Genomic DNA, 19538 nt, shown 5'->3' on the forward strand with positions numbered 1-19538 from the left:
CTTCATAACATCTTAATGAAAACACGTTTAACTTAATTTTTTAGTGTTATTTTTAGTATTTAGTAGTTGCATGCTAAAATATTTATTTAGAAATTTACATTAGGTATCACAAGACAATCTTCTTGTAAGACAAAGGAGGCTATTTGCTCTCTCTTAAGTAATCTATTGCCCTACATAATTTGACTAGGAAAATACAACCGCCCTTTTTAAAAGCTGCTATAATAATCCAAAGCCTATTGTGAAAGGAACTCAAACCATATAATAAAAAAAAATAGAAATTGAGATGTCATGAATCCTGGACCCCTATGAGAACTAAAATCGCATGAAAAATCCCCAAATCGTGGTTTGGGTGTACCGCAAAAAGGCACATGAACTGTAGACACCAGAGCAAAAAAACATGAGGTGACATCATGTTTGGTTTCCTATAAAATTCCTGTGGAATAGCCAATTTCATAGGAACATCAAACGAATGCAGGATGGCAATCCATTTGTCCCAAAGGGTATCAAAGGAATATTTCTTATAGAAATTATATCCACCAAGATTCTACGTCGTTCCTTTTGTTTCAAATGTGGCCACATGTCTGTTTTTTTTTTGTGTTTGGAGGATTTATTATTGCAACTAAAAAAACTAGATTTTTTTTGAGGGAAAAGAAAACTAGATGTTTTTTTTGAGACACAAAAGAAAACTAGGTGTATAGCCCAACATGACAGGAAGCATGGGCCATATGTAAGCCAACTTCAGGCCCACATGTAGTCCAACCCAGTTCCACAGATTTCCGATTAAATTTGGTCTGACATCGCACGAAGGGCGGAAGCCCTCCCAACCTTTCAGTTTTCCCTCCCAAAAATTCCCCCAAACCCCCAAATCCCCATCTCCCTCCCAGCCACTTCGACTTTCCCCAAAATTTCCCCACCAGTCACCACCAACTCTCTCCTCCGCGCACCCCGCCTCCGGCTTCGCCCAGGGAAAGCAGCGCCGGCGGCGGCAACGGCGGAGATCTGGTGCCGGGTCAGCACCGTCGGCTGGGTGGGTAATACCGCCTCGGTGGCCCTCGCGCTCCGGTCTCCCGCGACTCCATTTTGAAATACCGGGGGATCTCAGTAACCCTCTCTTCCATGGAGACCTCGCCACCGCCGTCGCCTTCGCCGGCTAGCTCGCCGGGACGGCCGGCGAAGCCGCGGCTGTTCATACAGGAGATGGTTCTCCGCAACTTCAAGTCCTACGCCGGGGAGCAGCGCATCGGCCCGTTCCACAAGGTATCATCCTCTCTCGCGCAGATGCGAGCCCTAGCTAATTTCTAGTACTTTGACGTGCTCGTCTTCTCGACCCAGGGGAACGGAGTTAGGGCGGCCGTGCGTCGCACACACGGAGTCCCCCCTCTCCCGTTTCCCCCTCTTCGCCCGATTTGGCAGCCGATTCGAGGTCCTAGGAACATAATTTGGCATGCTTGAGTTGCATTTTCTACTCGATCTATAATTCCGTAAAACCCTAGAAATGTCAACTGGTCAACAGTCTCACTCAGGTTTAGCGTCTCGAGAGGAGTTTTGCATGGTTTGTTCGAAAGATGCATCTCTGGTCTCCCCCATGCCTACGTAATTCCAAATTAGCTGCACTGTCTGTTGTTCCTTCGGCTTCAATGTTCTGTTCTGTCTTGTTAGTTGTGATTCTATCAAATATGAACTGTAAATTTTGTAGCCAACTACTTGCGCACGGTGAGTCTGAAACCATGGAGTGGCTCTTACAATTGGCACCATGAAGCACAAACACCTGCTTAGATTGTGATACATTCAGCAGACATAAAATGCCCAAAACAATGTTTGCAGGGTGGTTCTGAAGCCATATGCCTTGATTTGTATGGTTTAGTTGATTGTCTGTTGTGAATATTTCCGTGCAGAAGCTGTAATTTGCGAAGACAAGATGGATGCCACTGCAGTTGACTCACTTGACTGAACAAATACCATGAGCATTATTTAATCGCTGAAGTACAAAAATATGCCAAGGATGCAGAACACTTGTATCATATTTTTTTAAAGTATAATGAACACAGGGTAGTTTTGAAGCGATATGCCTGGATTGTATGGTTTAGTTGACTGTCTGCTGTGAATATTTTCGTGCAGAGGCTGTAATTTGTGAATACCTTTATCATAATTTATACAGCCACAACACTAGTCAAATATGATCTTATAAGCAGAGATAGCCTGAAAGTAAATTAGAGTTCTAGCCTTCTATAGTTTTGTGCGACACCGAATTTCCGCGCTGCAGATATGACTCATGTACAATATAATTTTCTCGATTGCATGCTTTTTGTCTAGGTGCATGCCAAGTGACGATTCCCAGAGGCAAAACAAATTATGATGATGTTTTTTCTTGGTTGCAGAGCTTTTCGGCTGTTGTTGGGCCAAATGGAAGTGGGAAGAGCAACGTCATTGATGCAATGCTCTTCGTGTTTGGAAAGCGTGCAAAGCAGGTGGATATCAATGCTCCATGTTTTATATGCTTTCATTTCATCAGGATATTTGTATGATTCCTGGTAGTATGTACATATCACATCTTACCAAGTCACCTTATTTATCTTGCCCTATCCAAGGGTTAAAGGCTGGCAATTCTTGTCAGCATGGTACCGAATTATTCCAAAGGTTGAGTTTAACAACCTACTGAGATGCTTGTTTTGTATAACAGACAAAGTAAACACATCTTTGCCTAAAGGTATTATATGATGTACTATATTGGTACTTTGATGGTTACTAATTTTTTGGTGGCTAAGTGGGATGTGTTCAAAAGTTGGCATGATGTGACCCTTTCTTTATGAAGTATTGTCCTCCCATTTTTCCATAGGCCATTTCCTGCAAAGGTTTAAATGTTTACTTTGGATGTTTTGATTAGCAACGTAAATTTCTTTTCTCAAGCTCACAAAAGATGACCTCACATTCAGGAGATGTTTTTTTTGACTTAGAACAATCTATTTATTGGTTGTTTCGCATTATGTATATTGTTTCTGATTAGTTCTCTCCTAACTGCAGATGCGCCTTAACAAGGTCTCAGAGCTCATACACAACTCTTCCAATCACCAGAACTTAGACAGTGCTGGTGTTTCTGTCCATTTTCAAGAAATCATTGATCTGGTATTGCTTGAGCCATGTCCTTATTGTTTCTTATCGCTTCATTAGGCCATAATTCCTTGTTTCTTTTTTCTCTGTTGCCATATGCAGGATGGTGGAAACTACAAGGTTGTTGAGGGCAGTGAATTTTCCATAACAAGAGTTGCGTTCCGTGACAACACCTCTAGATATTACATAAATAACCGTGGAAGCAATTTTACTGAAGTAACAAAAGTGTTGAAGGGCAAAGGAGTGGACCTTGATAATAATCGCTTTCTGATCCTTCAGGTTTTGTGCACTTTCCTCAGTTTGCATTGCCATTATACGGATATTTCATGTTTTGTTAGATAACATCTTACTTTTGATTACCTTCATAAATTTTTCACTCTTTGCATATTTCTTGGTTTAAGTCTACATGGAATTGCTAGGCAGTCATAAGGTGCTTTTCCAACTGTATTTTGTCGTATTACAAATACCTGACTTCTGAGCTGGTTACTGTATAGGGTGAGGTTGAGCAGATCTCCCTGATGAAACCCAAAGCTCAAAGTCCACATGACGAGGGTTTTCTAGAATATCTAGAAGACATCATTGGGACAAACCAATATGTTGAGAAAATCGAAGAAGCTAACAAACAGTAAGTTATCAAAATTTTCGATGCTTGTTGTCATGATGAGTGCGTGTTGTCCATGTAGTGTGATGTAAGCATTCTCATGTTCTCTACCCCCCTTAGGTTGGAAGTGCTCAATGAAAAGAGAACCGCGTCAGTGCAGATGCTGAAATTGGCTGAGAAGGAAAGGGACAGTTTAGAGGTGCTGATCAGATGTCATAAATTGATTCTTTTGGGTTGATTAACACTACTGATGGTGCTTTCTTCCTATAGAATGCAAAAAATGAAGCTGAAGCATACATGCTGAAGGAACTTTTGCTTTTGAAATGGCAAGAAAAGGCAACCACAATGGCTTCTGATGATGCTATATCACATGTTACTCAGCTTGAAGAGAATGTTACGGACCTAGCGAAGAACCTTGCCTCCGAAAGGTGATTTATTGCCATGTTTGTACATGAACAGAAGTCATGAGTTTAGTACTAATTGTTTTGGTTATAATCCAGGGAAAAAATTAAACAGAACTCTCAGGAGCTGAAGGAAATGGAGAAAGCTTACAACAAGCGTGTCAAAAGGCAAGAGGTGTGGTCTTAAATTATATTTTCTGGAACCTTGCTGTGAATTCGAAGTTGATTTGCTCTTACGTATTTAGTGATTTCTTTGCTAGTTTAACTTTTGGTCTAATTAAATGCCTGTCTTTAATGTTTGCTCTCTATATGATCAGGAACTTGAGAATAACATGAAAGCCTGCAAGGATCAATTTAAGGAATTTGAGAGAAAAGATGTAAAACACAGGGAAGATTTAAAACATCTCAAGCAGAAGATCAAGAAGCTGGAGGACAAAGCTGAAAAGGTATTTTAAAATGATTTCAGTTCTAACTCAAGCAACAAAGTCTAAAGTTTCACCTTCCAGGATACCTCAAAAATTGAAGGATCAGCAAAAGAGATTGAAGAATCATCCAATCTCATTCCACAGCTTGAAGAAGAGATACCAAAATTGCAAGAACGATTAAATCAAGAAGAGAAAGTACTGGAGCGAATTAAAGAAAGCTCTCGAGGTCATATTTTTCTCTCAGTACTGCCTCCTCCTCCCCCCCCCCCCCCCCCCACACACACACACCCGTGGACTGTTTTGCTTAATACCCATTTTTTGTAATTGCAGAGGAAACTGAAAAGCTACGTGCTGAACTTGCCCAAGTAAGGACTGAGCTTGAACCATGGGAAAATCAAATTATTGAGCATAAAGGGAGGCTAGATGTTGCATCTGGGGAGAAAAAATTAATGAAACAGAAGGTTAGCTATCCTTGCCTTGTAATGTTTTAAACAGGGAAGACAAGATAATACCACCTAGCTGCCAGTTTGGACATGTCTTCCATTGAGTGCAAGAAATCCTGTTACCAATAACACAGTTTTCAGTTTTGCCATCACAACTTGGACCTGCCTTATGGGAACACAAGTATTCACTATTCAGCATCACATTGCAGGAGTCAGACTCCAGGATTTTTTGTGTTCCTATTTTATGATTTTTTCCACAAAAATGGAAATATATAATATTCTGACCTTTGTTAGTTCACATGAACCTTGTTACCTTTTCAGCATGATGGAGCTCGAGCAGAATTAACTGATGCCCAAAACCAGATGGAAATCATCAAGGAAAAAATAAAAACAAAGGACACATTTATTACGGAGCTCGAAGGAAAAATAGAGAAACATCAGAGTGAAGCATCTGAAGCTCGTGAAGTTGAACAGGTAAAATCACTTCATATCAGTTCTGAGTCATTTCTTCTCCCTTCAACTATTAAGTTCATCAGCCTTATGCGGTCGAGGATCCGGGATATCCTGGATCTCTAACTTGGAATCTGTAACAGGAATGCCTAAAACAAGAGGAGTCCCTAATTCCTCTTGAACAAGTAGCTAGGCAGAAAGTTGTGGAGATTAAATCGACGAGGGATTCTGAGAAGAATCATGGCACTGTTTTGAAAGCAATTCTACAAGCTAAAGAATCAAAGGAAATAGAAGGCATTTATGGAAGGCTAGGTGATCTTGGTGCAATTGATGGTAAGATATAAACCATAGCCATAGACGAATGACTTTTAAATGAATGCAGTTAAACTATTCCAACCTTGGACTCTGCTGATTTTCTACATTTGAGTGCTGAAGAGTTCTCTTTTTAGTGCTCGGAAACACATCTCGATTTTGTTGCTCAGGAAACAAATTCTCATTTGCTTGCACATGAGCAAGGTGATGGGGACGCCGCCCCCACACTTCCACTGCGACCAATGAATTTGATATTATAGCTTTGAGCATTTGACCAATGTTATCTGATGGAACAAATGAACTTGATGAGTTAATTTAACATGGGAATTTTTTGTGTGTCTCACTTGCACCTTTTTAAAAATGTATTGTAACGGCATGATTTAGCGAAATCTAGTTGTAACGTTTGGTACTGCTGACTATGGAAAGTGCATTTACTCTTACCAGAGGTTTTGATTAAGATAACTAATATTTATATTGGGTTAATGCTTTATAAATGACACACCATTGATGAAAAAAACTTCCCCTTGCTGTTTGCTTGTATTAGCCTGTTATAGGTCAAGGTTTCTCAAGCCAGTATTTATACGCAAAGCCCACAAATCTGCCAAGTTTGGAACCTTCTGACTTTACGTATTAGTTTTAGTTTTTGCGGTCTCCGGCATCCTATGTTATTGGTGCTGTACTTTACAGTCAAATCTCATATTGTAGGACTGAGGTGGTCCTCACTGGTCATCAAATATTTATGAAATTTCTATGGTTTATAATCTGAGGCGGCATTCTATTTTACACAATATCCTTGTGGGAACATTTATTAAATTATATGTCATTTAATTTATAAACTATTGTGTTGCAGCAAAATATGATGTTGCCATATCGACAGCGTGCCATGGACTTGATTATATTGTTGTTGAAACAACAAATTCGGCCCAAGCTTGTGTTGAACTATTACGCAGAAGAAATCTTGGGATTGCTACTTTTATGATACTGGTAATGCTCTAGTTTGTTTCCTTTTTGTTTTTGTGTGTACCTGTATTCAAACCTTTACCTTGTTTGTTTTACTGCAAGAGGCATAATTTTGTTATTTTACCATTACAGGAAAAGCAAGCACACCATCTTCGTAAGCTACAAGAAAAAGTAAAAACCCCTGAAGGAGTTCCACGCCTCTTTGATCTGGTAAAGGTTAAAGATGAGAAGCTGAAGTTAGCTTTCTTTGCAACCTTGGGCAATACTGTTGTTGCAAAGGATCTTGATCAGGTAAAGCTTGAAGTTTGTCTGTTCCACTTAGTTTATTTGTGTATGTCTTAGCTGCTTGCATTTATTATGTGCCTTATTTGCTTGTTTCTCAAACTATATCACAATTGGCTTCCTAGCATTTTCATGGAACTGCCATACTGAAAATTAATTTATTCAGGAACATACCATATTCTGTTACCAAGCAATACCACTCCTTCTGCTGCTTGCATTTAAGCAGTAACAGCAAGCATATGTTTTTTGTTTTCAGGCCACTCGAATTGCATATACTGCTGATAATGAGTTTCGCCGGGTAGTTACCCTCGACGGTGCACTTTTTGAGAAGTCTGGGACCATGAGCGGTGGTGGCGGCAAACCACGAGGTGGCAAGATGGGCACATCCATCCGAGAAAGTGTTTCAGAAGAGGCTGTTATGAATGCTGAAAATGATCTCAACAAACTTGTTGACCAACTCAGCAGGCTGCGTGAAAATATTAATGATGCTAAAAAACGCTACCGGTCCCTGGAAGATGCTAAATCTCGACTTGAGATGGAACTGGCAAAAGCGAAAAAGGAGGTATAAACTACAAATGTTCTTCTTATTCTTCAAGTTTTCGGTTATGTTGAGATCACCTTACCTTTATTCCTCCTGTACAAGGTTGAGAGTATGAATGCCCAATACACTTACAATGAGAAGCGACTAGATTCACTGGAGGCCGCAGCAAATCCCAAAGATGATGAGATCAGCAGAATGAAAGAGCTGGATGACCTTATTTCTAATGAACAAGTTGCACTAAAGAAGCTTGAGAAGAGTTCTAGCAAGCTCAAAGATCAGGCAAGTGCCTATACAAACCTTGAAGTCTCATTTTGCCAAAAAAATGTTAAACACTCTTAAAATTTCGGCCTCTCCCAGTTGGATGCTATGTTCCAATTTCTTGTAGCATTGTTGTTATAAATACAGTCTCTATTACATTAACCGTAACTCGAGTTTGGTTGAATTTACAACAGGCTTCAGAACTTCAGCAGAAAATTGAAAATGCAGGGGGGCAGGTGCTCAAGGATCAGAAGGCAAAAGTAGAAAAAATCCAATCTGTAAGCACATTCTTCCATGTTTATTTCTTTTCTCTGGGGTGAGCGTGTGTGTGTGTGTGTGTGTGTGTGTTTCTCTTACTCTGACGTTTATGATTTCGTGCTTCAAACATCAGGAACTTGACAAAACTAGCTCAGACATCAATCGCCACAAAGTTAAAATAACTACATGTGAAAAGTTGATGAAAAAGTTAGCCAAGGGTGTTGAGGAGGCCAAAAAAGAAATGGAAAATCTGCTTGCTCAAAAGGAGAAGTTAATGTCCGTTTTCAAAGAGATTGAGAAGAAGGCTTTTCTGGTTCAAGAAGATTATAAGAAGACCCAGGAGGTAGTTAGTTATGTTGCTCTACAGCCTGGACCTTGACTGGGTTGCATATTTGGAAGGGTAATGTTAATCCAGTTTTGACTTGTAGATGATGGACACCCATAAAGAGGAGCTTGACAAGACAAAGGAAGACTACAATAAAACAAAGAAAGTGGTGGATGAACTAAGAGCCACTGAGGTCTCTCATTAATTTAGATCCTATTATACTTTCATGAACTTGGTCACGATGACTTGTAAGTTTTAACGAACTGAACTTTTATGCAAGAAAACATGAACTGTTTATGTGTAAAAACAGGTTGATGCAGAGTACAAACTGCAAGATACAAAAAAGCTTGCCAAGGAGTGGGAAATGAAGGTGAAGGCATATAAGAAAAGGCTAGCTGACATTCAGACAAATCTTGCCAAACACATGGATCAGTATGTGCAAATGCTATATTTTTCAGTTACTTTATGAATCATGCATGTTTTCTTGCTGTTTTCAAATGAGGATATGTTTTTTTTCGTCATCAGACTCCAGAAGGATGCGATTGATCCTGAGAAACTTAAAGAAACACTTAGCGATGAGCATCTCAATGAAATGTGTGACCTGAAAAAAGCCATGGAGATGGTGGCATTGCTGGAAGCGCAGATTAAAGACTCGAGTCCAAATCTGGATTCAATAGCAGAGTATGGACTAATGCTCTATACCTATTGACAGAACCTTTGCCCATCAATGTATTCATTGCTTATCTTTGGTCGAATCAGGTATCGCACGAAGGCTCGTTTATATGGCGAACGTGTTGATGAACTAAATGCTACCACTCAGGAGCGTGATGATCTTAAGAAGCTATATGATGGACTGAGGAAGAGAAGGTACTGGTTTTGATTTCGTTTTTAATAAGAGTATTTGCTGATTTGGCATGTTACATGCAATATATATTATTGCAGGTTAGATGAGTTCATGGCAGGGTTCAACTTGATCTCTCTGAAACTGAAAGAGATGTACCAGGTATGAATATGTATAACAAGCATGTAATTTCACAAACTCTATCACCATTTGACAAACTTGACACATAATCCAAGAATTGATTTGATTAGACTGTAACTGCCCCTATGAACTGAAATTTAACAATTATAATCAGTGCTTTCCTCGTACACATTTCTTGTGAATCAACAATTCTGAAAGGCGGAGTAGAAGAAAGCAGGCCTGGTGACTAAGTATATGACTTCATTGGTGGAACAACGATATGTTCACTACATTGATGCTTATTTTTGAAGATACTGAAATGATTCCAACATATTATCTTGTGGTTTTAGATGATTACACTTGGAGGAGATGCGGAGCTGGAACTTGTTGATTCGTTGGATCCATTTTCAGAAGGTGTTGTTTTCAGCGTAAGGCCTCCCAAGAAAAGCTGGAAGAACATTGCCAACCTATCTGGTGGCGAGAAGGTATTTCTTTTTCCACACTTATAGAATGTTAGAAAGTTAAGCTCTTTTATCATTATGTTTATGAATAAAGATATCAATCAGAAAGTCATTATTATAAATTAATAATAATAGGTGCATATTGCTCATTGTTTTCCTAATACCTAATGATGGGCTTTACCAATGACACCACATGAAAAATTGAGGCCACCATAAAGATATCAGAAATGTCGTACTGCATTATTGCTTATTTTGTAATTGAGATACTTTCTAGCTCTCACACTTCAGATTGGGATATAAAGATGTTTCAGAGAAGTTGTGTTCCCTCATTTAGCAGACCAGGCACTTGAGTTAGCCTCCATCAAATCCACAACCTTTTCCGAAGATGCACAATGAGATTTTTAATTCAAATTTAAAATATAACACTATGTACTTATGTTTGAATTGGTTTCCTGGTTAAAATGGCTGTACATTCATACTTAAGATATCGTAGTGCATAATATATATTTGATTATAGAGTAAAAAATTAGCTGTGATGTGATTTGGCTCATGCCACCAACTCACAAACCTTGATGGCAAATATACTGCCTGCTGTGTTTCCAAAATTCCGTTGGCTTTGGAGTTTGAACCCTTTGCTGTTTCCTACACAAACTGTGCCAAAATTTTGGCCAACAAAGGATGAAGTACTCTGCCAAAAAATTTGCTAAGCCAATTCTTTGGCAGGGATGGTTGGCAGGAACAACATGCCCCTAGCCCTTTTATCCCATTCAATCAAGTGCTAAGGTGCTACTGTGCTAGTATGCACATCTTACTTTTTTACCTGTTTATGACTTGCCTCGCGTTACACAGCGATACCACCATTGCATATTTTGCAGACTGCATGAAATTCGCAACTTGATTAGTTATGTTTGATATTGTATAAAATGTATACATCCCTTACATGTACTCTTTTGTTGTGCAATCTACATGTTACATACTTACATGGACTGCAAACATTTCTCATGATAATGTTACTCTTTTGGGTATATACCTATTGAAACATTTGTTGTCGTACAGACGCTTAGCTCCCTGGCTCTAGTGTTTGCTCTTCACCATTATAAACCAACTCCATTGTATGTTATGGACGAGATAGATGCAGCATTGGGTAAGCCTTGTTACCTTCTTGAACTAATAATCTGACATGTCAAATGGGCTAATGAAACTCCTGTTTGCAGATTTTAAGAATGTATCCATTGTCGGACATTATGTGAAAGATCGTACCAAGGATGCCCAGTTCATTATTATTAGGTATGTTTGTTTCAGCTCACTTCTCTCAAATTTACCTTCTCTCTTTGATTTTATATCTTGTACTCAAGCTTGAAAATCCTGTAGAGGTTGTAAACGCTTTGTTATTAGGCTCTGTTCCTTTCACATTTGATAGATTATATTACTTATGTCTGTCACCCTTTCTGCAGTCTCAGAAACAACATGTTTGAACTAGCTGATAGGCTGGTTGGCATCTACAAGACTGATAATTGCACCAAGAGTATAACTATCAACCCTGGAAGCTTTGCCGAGGGCACGAAACCAACAACCCTCGAAGCTTCGCCGAGAGCATGAAGGTAGTCTAGTAGTCTGCATGGTGGAGTTTCATCTCAATGTAATCTTCTGCTGTGCCATCATGGAACCGAGGTTCCTTCGGCATCAAGCTTTATTGTACTGCTAAGATGGTTTTATGCCATGTAAGAATAAGAATGACAGGACGAGGTTAGAACATTTGGTAACTTAAGGTATTTGATGTATGTAGGCCTAACTGAATGTGAATTGCTAATATTTTATTGGTTCCCAATGGAACCTATTGTTCAAGCAAGAAACTTTGTAATCCTGGTATGCCCTGATGTGTCTTTCAGAACAAACACTCTGGTTCTGTCAGAATGATACGAGGTATGGTTAGACACGTTTATGTAAATAACCAATTGTTACACTATTAGAAATGTAATGTTGCCTGTCAAAAAAAAAAATGTAATGTTGCTTGCGTGACTTTCAAGTTACTACTAACTTGTATCGTTTTGTTAGCCTTGAAGGTGATAATTCTTTGTGTATATCCTTCTGCACTAGGAAGCTTTATTCTTTGGAGTAAGTTCTGACATAGCGCATTGAAACTGAAGAGTAATTGGAATTGTACCGGTCATAGTTTCTACAACTTCTAGACAACCGAATAACAATAACAGTAATCCTAAAACATAAAATAACAATAATCTCAACATCATTTCTCACATATCATTACAGAAAATGCAGCACAAGGATCATTAACTTGAAATAGTTGGACGTTTCGCTTATAAACTTATACGTTGCGTGCTCCATTAGGGCGTACTGCGGCAGGAACAATTTATAAACGCAATGACGCTGTGGTTAACAACCTCTGTACAGCCAAAACCGACGCATTCGTCTGCTCGAAAAAAAAAACTGACGCATTCGTGCACGTACGCTTGGGCTCACGGACGAGCACCTGGGGCACATGCGACTGAGGAAACCATGTCCATTCCATGGGATACCGCACGAACACTAAAAACTCAAGTGAGTCGCTTTTTACAGCATTTCGCAAGTCTCGGGTTAAAGTGTCTTGCAAAGAGACACCACCAAGGGAGGCCAGAACTGCAAGAGATCAGCAAGAACGAACACCAGCCAAGGCGACACAAGGTGAAATTTTGCTAAAATGGCAGAGCAGTATATGTACACAGCACACGGACGAGTCTTCTCCTCCACCCCGCTAACTTACCTCTACATGCTCACTACGTACGTAGTACCTACCATGATCCTACACTTGGAAGCTGGAGCTCTACACCGTTGCGCGGCGAAAGAGATCACGACCCAAACATCAGTGACGGCGGCTCGTTGAGGTCGAACTGGGGGCAGCTGCTGGGCCCCGTCCGGAGCTCCAGCAGCGTGGACGGCAGCGACGGGGCGGCGTCCCTCCTCCCGTCATGCGCCGGCAGCGGCTGCGCGAGGAACTCCTGCAGCCTGGACGGGAAGTAGACGAAGTGCCAGGGGGACGGGTGGGCGACGTCGAGGCGGCCGCCGAAGGGCCGCGCCGGCGGCCGGGGACGCAGGAGGCACGCCTGCTGCTGCTGCTGGTGCGGGGCGAGGTGGCCGCCGGCGAAGTTGGTCCTGGCCTTGGGCCCGCGCAGCGCGACGGCGGCGCGGTCGTAGGCGAGCGCGGCGTCGACGGCGGTGTCGTAGGTGCCGAGCCACACCCGCGTCTTCTTCCACGGATCGCGGATCTCCGCCGCGTACCGGCCCCACGGCCGCTTCCGCACCCCGCGGTAGTGCCCCTGCGCCGCCGCGTCCGCCCTCCCTCCCGCCCCGGCACCGCCGCCTCCGACGCCGCCGCCGCTCCGGTGGTGCCCCCTCGCCTCCGGCAGCATTTGCATGACGCCGCCTCTCCCTCTCCCTCTCTCGCTCGCTCGCTTCACAGTATGGCTGGCGAGTGCGGTGGAGTTTCTCCGAAGAACCCTGGCTGGCGAGTGGTGGCTCTTATACGGAGCGGCAGGCCAGGAGGCCGGGATGGGCACGCAGCGTGAGCTTGAGCTCGGTCACCCTCGCTGCCTACTCTATGCTATGCTACGGCATGGCTATGGCGCGCCTCGTGAAGTGGGGAGGCACAGTGGCGCTAGCGGCGTAGAGTAGGCCTCTGGGGCACCGCGGGTAGGGTAGGCGTCGGGGGGTTTGAGGGAGGGGGGAGGCTGTCGCTGACCGGGCCTCGTGCGGTGCGGCGCCTCCGCCCCAGCCGCCGCGCGATTTGACGCTGCGCGGGGCCCTGCCGCCCTGCACTGCACCCTGCCAGCCCCCTGCCGCCGTGACGCAAGCCCTACACCATCCATCATGCGCCCGCCCCCGTCCCGTCCCGTCCCGTCCCGTCCTCCCCATCCCGCCGTACCCAGCGCGCGGCCGTAGCCGGCCTACGCCACCCACTGCCCCTGCGCCGCGCTGCCGTGCGCGGCCGGGCAAAGCGGCCTGCACGTTACGTTGTGTCACGTACTACGTCGCGCTGTACGGCCGGTGCAGCCCCTTCGCCGGCCAGGTGGTGATGGTACGTACGTGCCGCGAGGCCTTTTGACCCCGTGTGGCCCCGGGATGCGCGTGCGCCCCCGGGCAGACCAGGTGGAGGTGCGAGCGGCGCACGGCGACGTGCCGGGGCACGGTTCGGTGGTTCACATGGCGTCGTGGGCCGGGGGGCACAGACGGCGGCGGGGCCCGGCTCGCCGCGCCGAGGTTTGGGGCTCGAGCCGCGCGGGGCGGGCGTCGTTGCCTGATTCGTTTCTCGTGGGGTGCGGGGCGGGGGCATTCGCTTTGGCGAGTCGTTCTCGGGAACTGGCATGGCGACCTGCTGCGGCCGCGGCAGCAGGAGCGGGGGAGACACCGCATCGGGAACGCGCGAGCCGAGCTGAGCCGAGGGCCATGCTTCCTGCCTGCCTGCCTGCCTGCCTGCAGTAGCGTGGCGACGCGTTGGGAAGAGGCGCACATTCATCACGTTACGCGTTCAGTGCACTGTTGACGGATCCGGATGGGGCGTGTTTTCCCTTTCCCTGCCGATGCAAACCTCCCCGGAGCGCGCCATGGGCCGAGAGGGTTTTAATTTTCACTGCTGACAGACACTGACCCTCGACGTAGGAGTATTACTAGCGTTGGCTCGCCGGAGCAGCTCCTGCGTCCGTGTAGGTGCACTGGTGGCGGTGGTACGCACGCTCCATCATTGCTCCAGCGGCTTCAATCGCTGATTCGACGAGTCCTCTGCTGCGCATAATCAAGGCCCTGTTTGGTTTCAAATAAGTCATCAATTTATAAGTCGAAAAGTGAAAAAAGTGACTTATTTTGCCAAACAGACCCGACTTATAAGTTACCCCAACTTATAAGTCATAAGTTGCTCCACCCCAACTTAAAACTTATAAGTCACCCCCTTTTGCGTAGGTCCTACCATCTGCATGATGTTGATTGGTGTGGGTAGGTGTGTCAGGTGACTTATAAGTCAGGTGACAACCAAACGGGCGTGACTTATAAGTCACCTGACTTATAAGTCGGGTGACTTATTGGAACCAAACAGACCCCAAGTCTGGTTTTGCGTCACCTCGGATGCTACTAGTGTATGCCACTACGAGGCGCACTGTTTGATCCTGCACAGTCCTGTCAATGGCTTGTCCGGCAAAAGTCCATGGGTTAGACCGTGTACGGCGGAACCAACGCACGGCTGCCAAACCACCAGTACGGCGGAACCATGAACCGCGTTGTCGAATGGTTCACTGGGCACGCACGCACGCGCGCGCGCTAGCTCGAGCACGAGATTCAAATAAGCCTGGCATCATCGTCGTCGCGGACACGCAACCGCGCTACGGCAGGATGGCCTTAACTCTGAAGACCCTGCGCTGCCGAAGAAGGATGGGCGGGCGGACGGACGCCGTGACCGGTCTTGTCCGGTGACGCCCACCACACGTAGTACGTGCGTGGTACGCTCGCCTGCCCGCCGTGGCCCGTGCACGTACGCCTGCGCCGCGCGGCGCGATCCCGTCCGGCCTGGTACACCCCGCAATAATTCGGCCATGCCGTATGGGGCTCCGCTGCCGGCCGGCCGTCTGACGCTGACACCCTCCCTCGCCGCTGGGGAGAGAGGAAAAACGCAGCAAAGCGCAGGGCAGGGTCCGTGGCTGGCCCCGGCTCGATCGGCCGTCCGGCGCTGCCTCGCCCGTTCACGTGAGCCTGCCTGCCACCGGCGCCGCTGCCTGCCTGCCTGCCCGATGTCATTTGCCGCGTTGCCTGCCGGATGGCTGGGCCGCTCTGCCCTGTTCGGCGCCGATCGGCGGCTAGCCTGCCGCAGGCGCCGTGCAAACTTCCATGCCAGCCATCGACGGGCGGCACCAAACCGCAGCGCGGCGCACGGGAGAAAGGAACAGGGCAGGGGAAAGGCTTGAGCTACCATCCCTCCCCAATCACTCTCGTATCAGCGACCGCGCATACGCACCATCAATCAATGGGGGTCCGGGAGGCGCCGGCCGGCACGCGTGACGTGTCGAGCAGGCAGAGGCGGAGGGATGGCCCCGTCGGTCGACGCCGCCCCGAGACGATCGCCCATCGGGAGAGAGACAAGGCGGCCGCACGTGGGACGGCAGGTCGAGGCGTGGTGTCGCCGTGACGGGGGCATGGCCGGGCCGGCCGGCGCGCACGTGGACCTGGAAAGTTTTGGCGCGGGGACGAGGCATGCAGGACGGTCCCGTCGCCCCGTCGGCGCCTGTCCTTCTGACCGCTCCGCTTGGTTTTCCGCTCGGTTCGCCGTTGGAGGTTGGACGTGCGTGCTACCACCACACCGGACCGGTCTCCGTCACTGCTCCCCGGCGGCAGCACGCCCCCTGGTCCAAAAATGCGCCCATCATTTCGTATCAAATCATATTATGGTGGAATCTTGAGTGCTGATGGCTGCTGGCAACTTGTGCAGCCACCTGCCGGCGTCGATGGGGAGGGAGGGGAGGAGATCCGCCGTAGGATGCTGCTACTGCTACTCCTACCCCAGCGCGACGTGGACGTGCCAGGCGCCACCGGCCAGCGCTGGCTTATCGGCTTTGCGCGACACGACCGCACGGAGCGATCCATGGCTTTGGGTGACACCGGCTTAGGCCAACTCCATCGCGCGACCCTATCCTGTCCGCCCCTGTTCGTTTGGGGTAAAAAAGACAAACGAGACGGCCCAGCGCGCGGGCGCAAACGGATAAATGTCCGGATTCCGTCCGCTTTCGATCCATCCCTGGCCCAAACTTGCGTTCGGTTTGGGGTGAAACGGACGCGCGCGGACGGCCTCGACGCACGCCCTTATCCCCCCGTGGCCCGTCTGTCGGAGACACTAGCAGTCCCTCCGCTCCCAACGCTTCACCCTCTCTCCCCGCCCCGCCCCGCCGCCGGCGTCGCCGCTATTCTCCGGCCGCCTCCTCACCGCGCAGCCCCCCCCCCCCGTCCGTACCAAACCATGTCTCGACATGGCCGCCACCACGCCCGCGCTTTCGCCGTAGTTTTGGTCGTCGATCGGAGGAGGTTTGGCCCTCGCCGTCCTTGCCGGTGGCAGAGGGGACACGACTGCCGGCGACGTACCACGGCGGCCGAGGCAGATTCCCACGAGAGCTCCAGAGCGGCCTGTAGTCGGCCGGCAACCACCCTGCTGCGTCGAGGTGATCATCGCGGCCTCTTCGCCACCACGAGCGCAAGGTGTTCGACCTTTTGCCAACAAAGGTATGGACAGTGGAGACGAGTTTTTCTACCATCACTTCCTTTGTTCATCGGACGATTCGTCGTCGGATGATGACGATCTTGTGGTTGCTGCACTGGTCGTTCACAACCATATTCAACGACAGCTTCCTTGGTACAGGGGGTCAGTCCCTGGCCGTGCTCCCAACCTGAACCGCAACAGGGAGAGAGGCCACGCCCTGCTCTATGCAGATTACTTTGCCAACACCCCGCTCTTCAGGCCGGATAAATTTCGTCGCCGTTTTTGTATGGCCAGGCATGTGTTCAATCGTATCCGAGAGGGAGTGGTTGCTCATGACCCATACTTCGAGTGCAAGACGGATGCCCTTGGCAAGCTTGGATTCTCCTCCTACCAGAAATGCATCGCGGCCATCCGCATGCTTGCATATGGAATTCCAGGCGATCTGGTGGATGAGTATGTGCGTATAAGTGAGACAACATGTCTGATGTCAATGTACAAGTTTTGCCAGGCTGTGATCGAGGTCTTTGGCCCAGAGTACTTGAGGCAGCCAACTGCCGCTGATACAGAGAGATTGTTGGCGACAAACGCAGCTAGAGTCTTTCCAGGTTTGCTTGGCAGCATAGATTGTATGCACTGGGAGTGGAAGAACTGTCCATTTGCTTGGCAGGGCCAGTACAAGGGGCGTGTTAACGGGTGCACTGTCATATTAGAAGCGGTGGCATCACAAGATCTTTGGATATGGCATTCTTTCTTCGGCATGGCAGGTTCTCACAATGATATCAACGTGCTGCAGTGTTCTCCAGTCTTCGCGAGGCTTGCAGAAGGCCACTCCCCACCTGTCAATTTTGAGATCAACGGCCACCATTACAAGATACTATCTAGCAGATGGTATATATCCTCAGTGGTCAACTTTTGTAAAGACAATCTCGAAACCCCAAGGTGAGAAGAGAAAGAGATTTGCCCAAATGCAAGAGAGTGTTAGAAAGGATGTGAAACGTGCTTTTGGTGTGCTTCAATCCCGGTGGGGTATCGTTCGAAACCCTGCACTGTCATGGGATGAAAGGAAGCTTTGTGAGGTGATGACTGCTTGTGTGATCATGCACAACATGATCGTCGAGGACGAGCGTGATTAGAGTATCTTCGACCAAGGATTTGATTATCAAGGTGAAAATATTGAGCCCCTGCACCAAGACCCGGCCACATTTGAACAGTTTGCCCAATTCCACCATGAGATGCGTGATTGGCACACTCATGTGAATCTTCAAAATGACTTGGTTGAGCACGTGTGGGATCACGTTGGCAACCAATAGATGTATTTGTCCATTTTATGTTCAGTCAAAACAATTTCGATTTGGTTGTAAAACTATTTTATTAAAGACAATTTTAATTGGGTTGTAAAACTATTTTAATTTTCAGACAAATATTTGGGTTCGAAACTAGTTTTAATGTAAATTTGGGCAATTCTTGGTCCTGACGGACAAGATGGGGCAAAAGGATGCGGCCGCGCGCTGGACGCACGGCCACCGCATCCCAGGACAGGCCCGGACACGACTCCAAATCTCTATCCAAAGGGACAAAAACAAGATTAAACGGACGTCCGTTTAGGATCGCGCGGTGGAGTTGGCCTTACTACGCTCCACCCGTCCTTGACGCATCTCCTGGAGAAAAGAGGGCCAGTAGTGGTTGCCGTGTAACTATGCCTGCCGTACGTACCACACGCTCTGAGCCTGACCAGGAAGCTAGCGGCGCCACACGGGCACGACCGCGTGACGGAAGCGAGGACCGTAGGTGCGGGCGTGCAGGAGAATCAACGCAGAAAATAGTGGTCTACTCCCCGTAGCGGCAGCAGCGGTGGTAGAGTAGGGCTGGAGGGAGGGGTGAGCGAGCGGCGGTGTAGATGGGCACGGCTCGCACGAGGGCGGACGCCTAGCGTGCGTAGATGGGTGACCACGGATGAGACCTCTCCCAATTCATTGGTGCTAAAGTGGGGTGCTAAGTGCATTAAAATGCTTAGCAACTAATGTTCCCAATGCATTGGTGTTTAGGTATTGTAGCTAAGCCTCCTCTATTTAATTATTTAGCAATAAAACTTCTTCATGTATTGGTTGGTAGTTTTTTTGTCTAGGTCCATGTGCTTAGCGTTGGTTCTTAGGCTGGTCACAATGGGGAGGAACTTAGGAGTAACATTACACACTCTAATACAATTTTGCTTATGTGTCACATATTTAATGAAGAGAGAGGTGCTTGTGGTAACTAGCTAAGTTACCGGAACATCACACACTCCAAGAAACAATGAGTCTATAACCTAATAAATACATTGTTGCATGACACTACATAGATATTCCTACCCACTGTGGAGGTAGTAACATAGTCTAGTGAAGTGTTTAAGTTACTAGACTATGTTCTTGCCCATTGTGACCAGCCTTATTGGGGTCATCATAATGTTCTTTCTTCACTTTAAATGCTTTGCCACATCATATTTCTACCTATGTGACACCCTTAGCATCTGTACACCGTGGAGCACTAG

General features: G+C 46.7%; 2 protein-coding genes across 2 annotated transcripts; one reads left to right on the forward strand and one right to left on the reverse strand.

Moving 5' to 3' along the window:
* Positions 1–857: 857 nt before the first annotated feature.
* On the forward strand, positions 858–11655 carry LOC123061104 (structural maintenance of chromosomes protein 4). The gene is made up of 28 exons (XM_044484033.1): positions 858–1257; positions 2379–2468; positions 3022–3123; positions 3211–3387; positions 3603–3733; positions 3830–3908; positions 3980–4137; positions 4210–4285; positions 4428–4556; positions 4617–4761; positions 4866–4996; positions 5300–5452; positions 5572–5761; positions 6591–6724; positions 6833–6991; positions 7239–7544; positions 7626–7802; positions 7976–8059; positions 8173–8382; positions 8468–8557; positions 8675–8796; positions 8890–9045; positions 9124–9231; positions 9307–9367; positions 9676–9810; positions 10843–10930; positions 11001–11073; positions 11241–11655. The coding sequence occupies exons 1-28, from the start codon at positions 1117–1119 to the stop codon at positions 11383–11385; spliced, it is 3750 nt and encodes a 1249-aa protein (XP_044339968.1). The 5' UTR covers positions 858–1116; the 3' UTR covers positions 11386–11655.
* A 696-nt stretch (positions 11656–12351) lies between these two features.
* LOC123163333 (ethylene-responsive transcription factor ABI4) lies at positions 12352–13547 on the reverse strand. The gene has a single exon (XM_044580974.1). The coding sequence runs from the start codon at positions 13194–13196 to the stop codon at positions 12630–12632; it is 567 nt and encodes a 188-aa protein (XP_044436909.1). The 5' UTR covers positions 13197–13547; the 3' UTR covers positions 12352–12629.
* Between the last annotated feature and the right edge of the window lie 5991 nt (positions 13548–19538).

Source organism: Triticum aestivum, chromosome 1A (genome assembly GCF_018294505.1).
Source record: "Triticum aestivum cultivar Chinese Spring chromosome 1A, IWGSC CS RefSeq v2.1, whole genome shotgun sequence".
Classification (NCBI taxonomy): Eukaryota; Viridiplantae; Streptophyta; class Magnoliopsida; order Poales; family Poaceae; genus Triticum; species Triticum aestivum.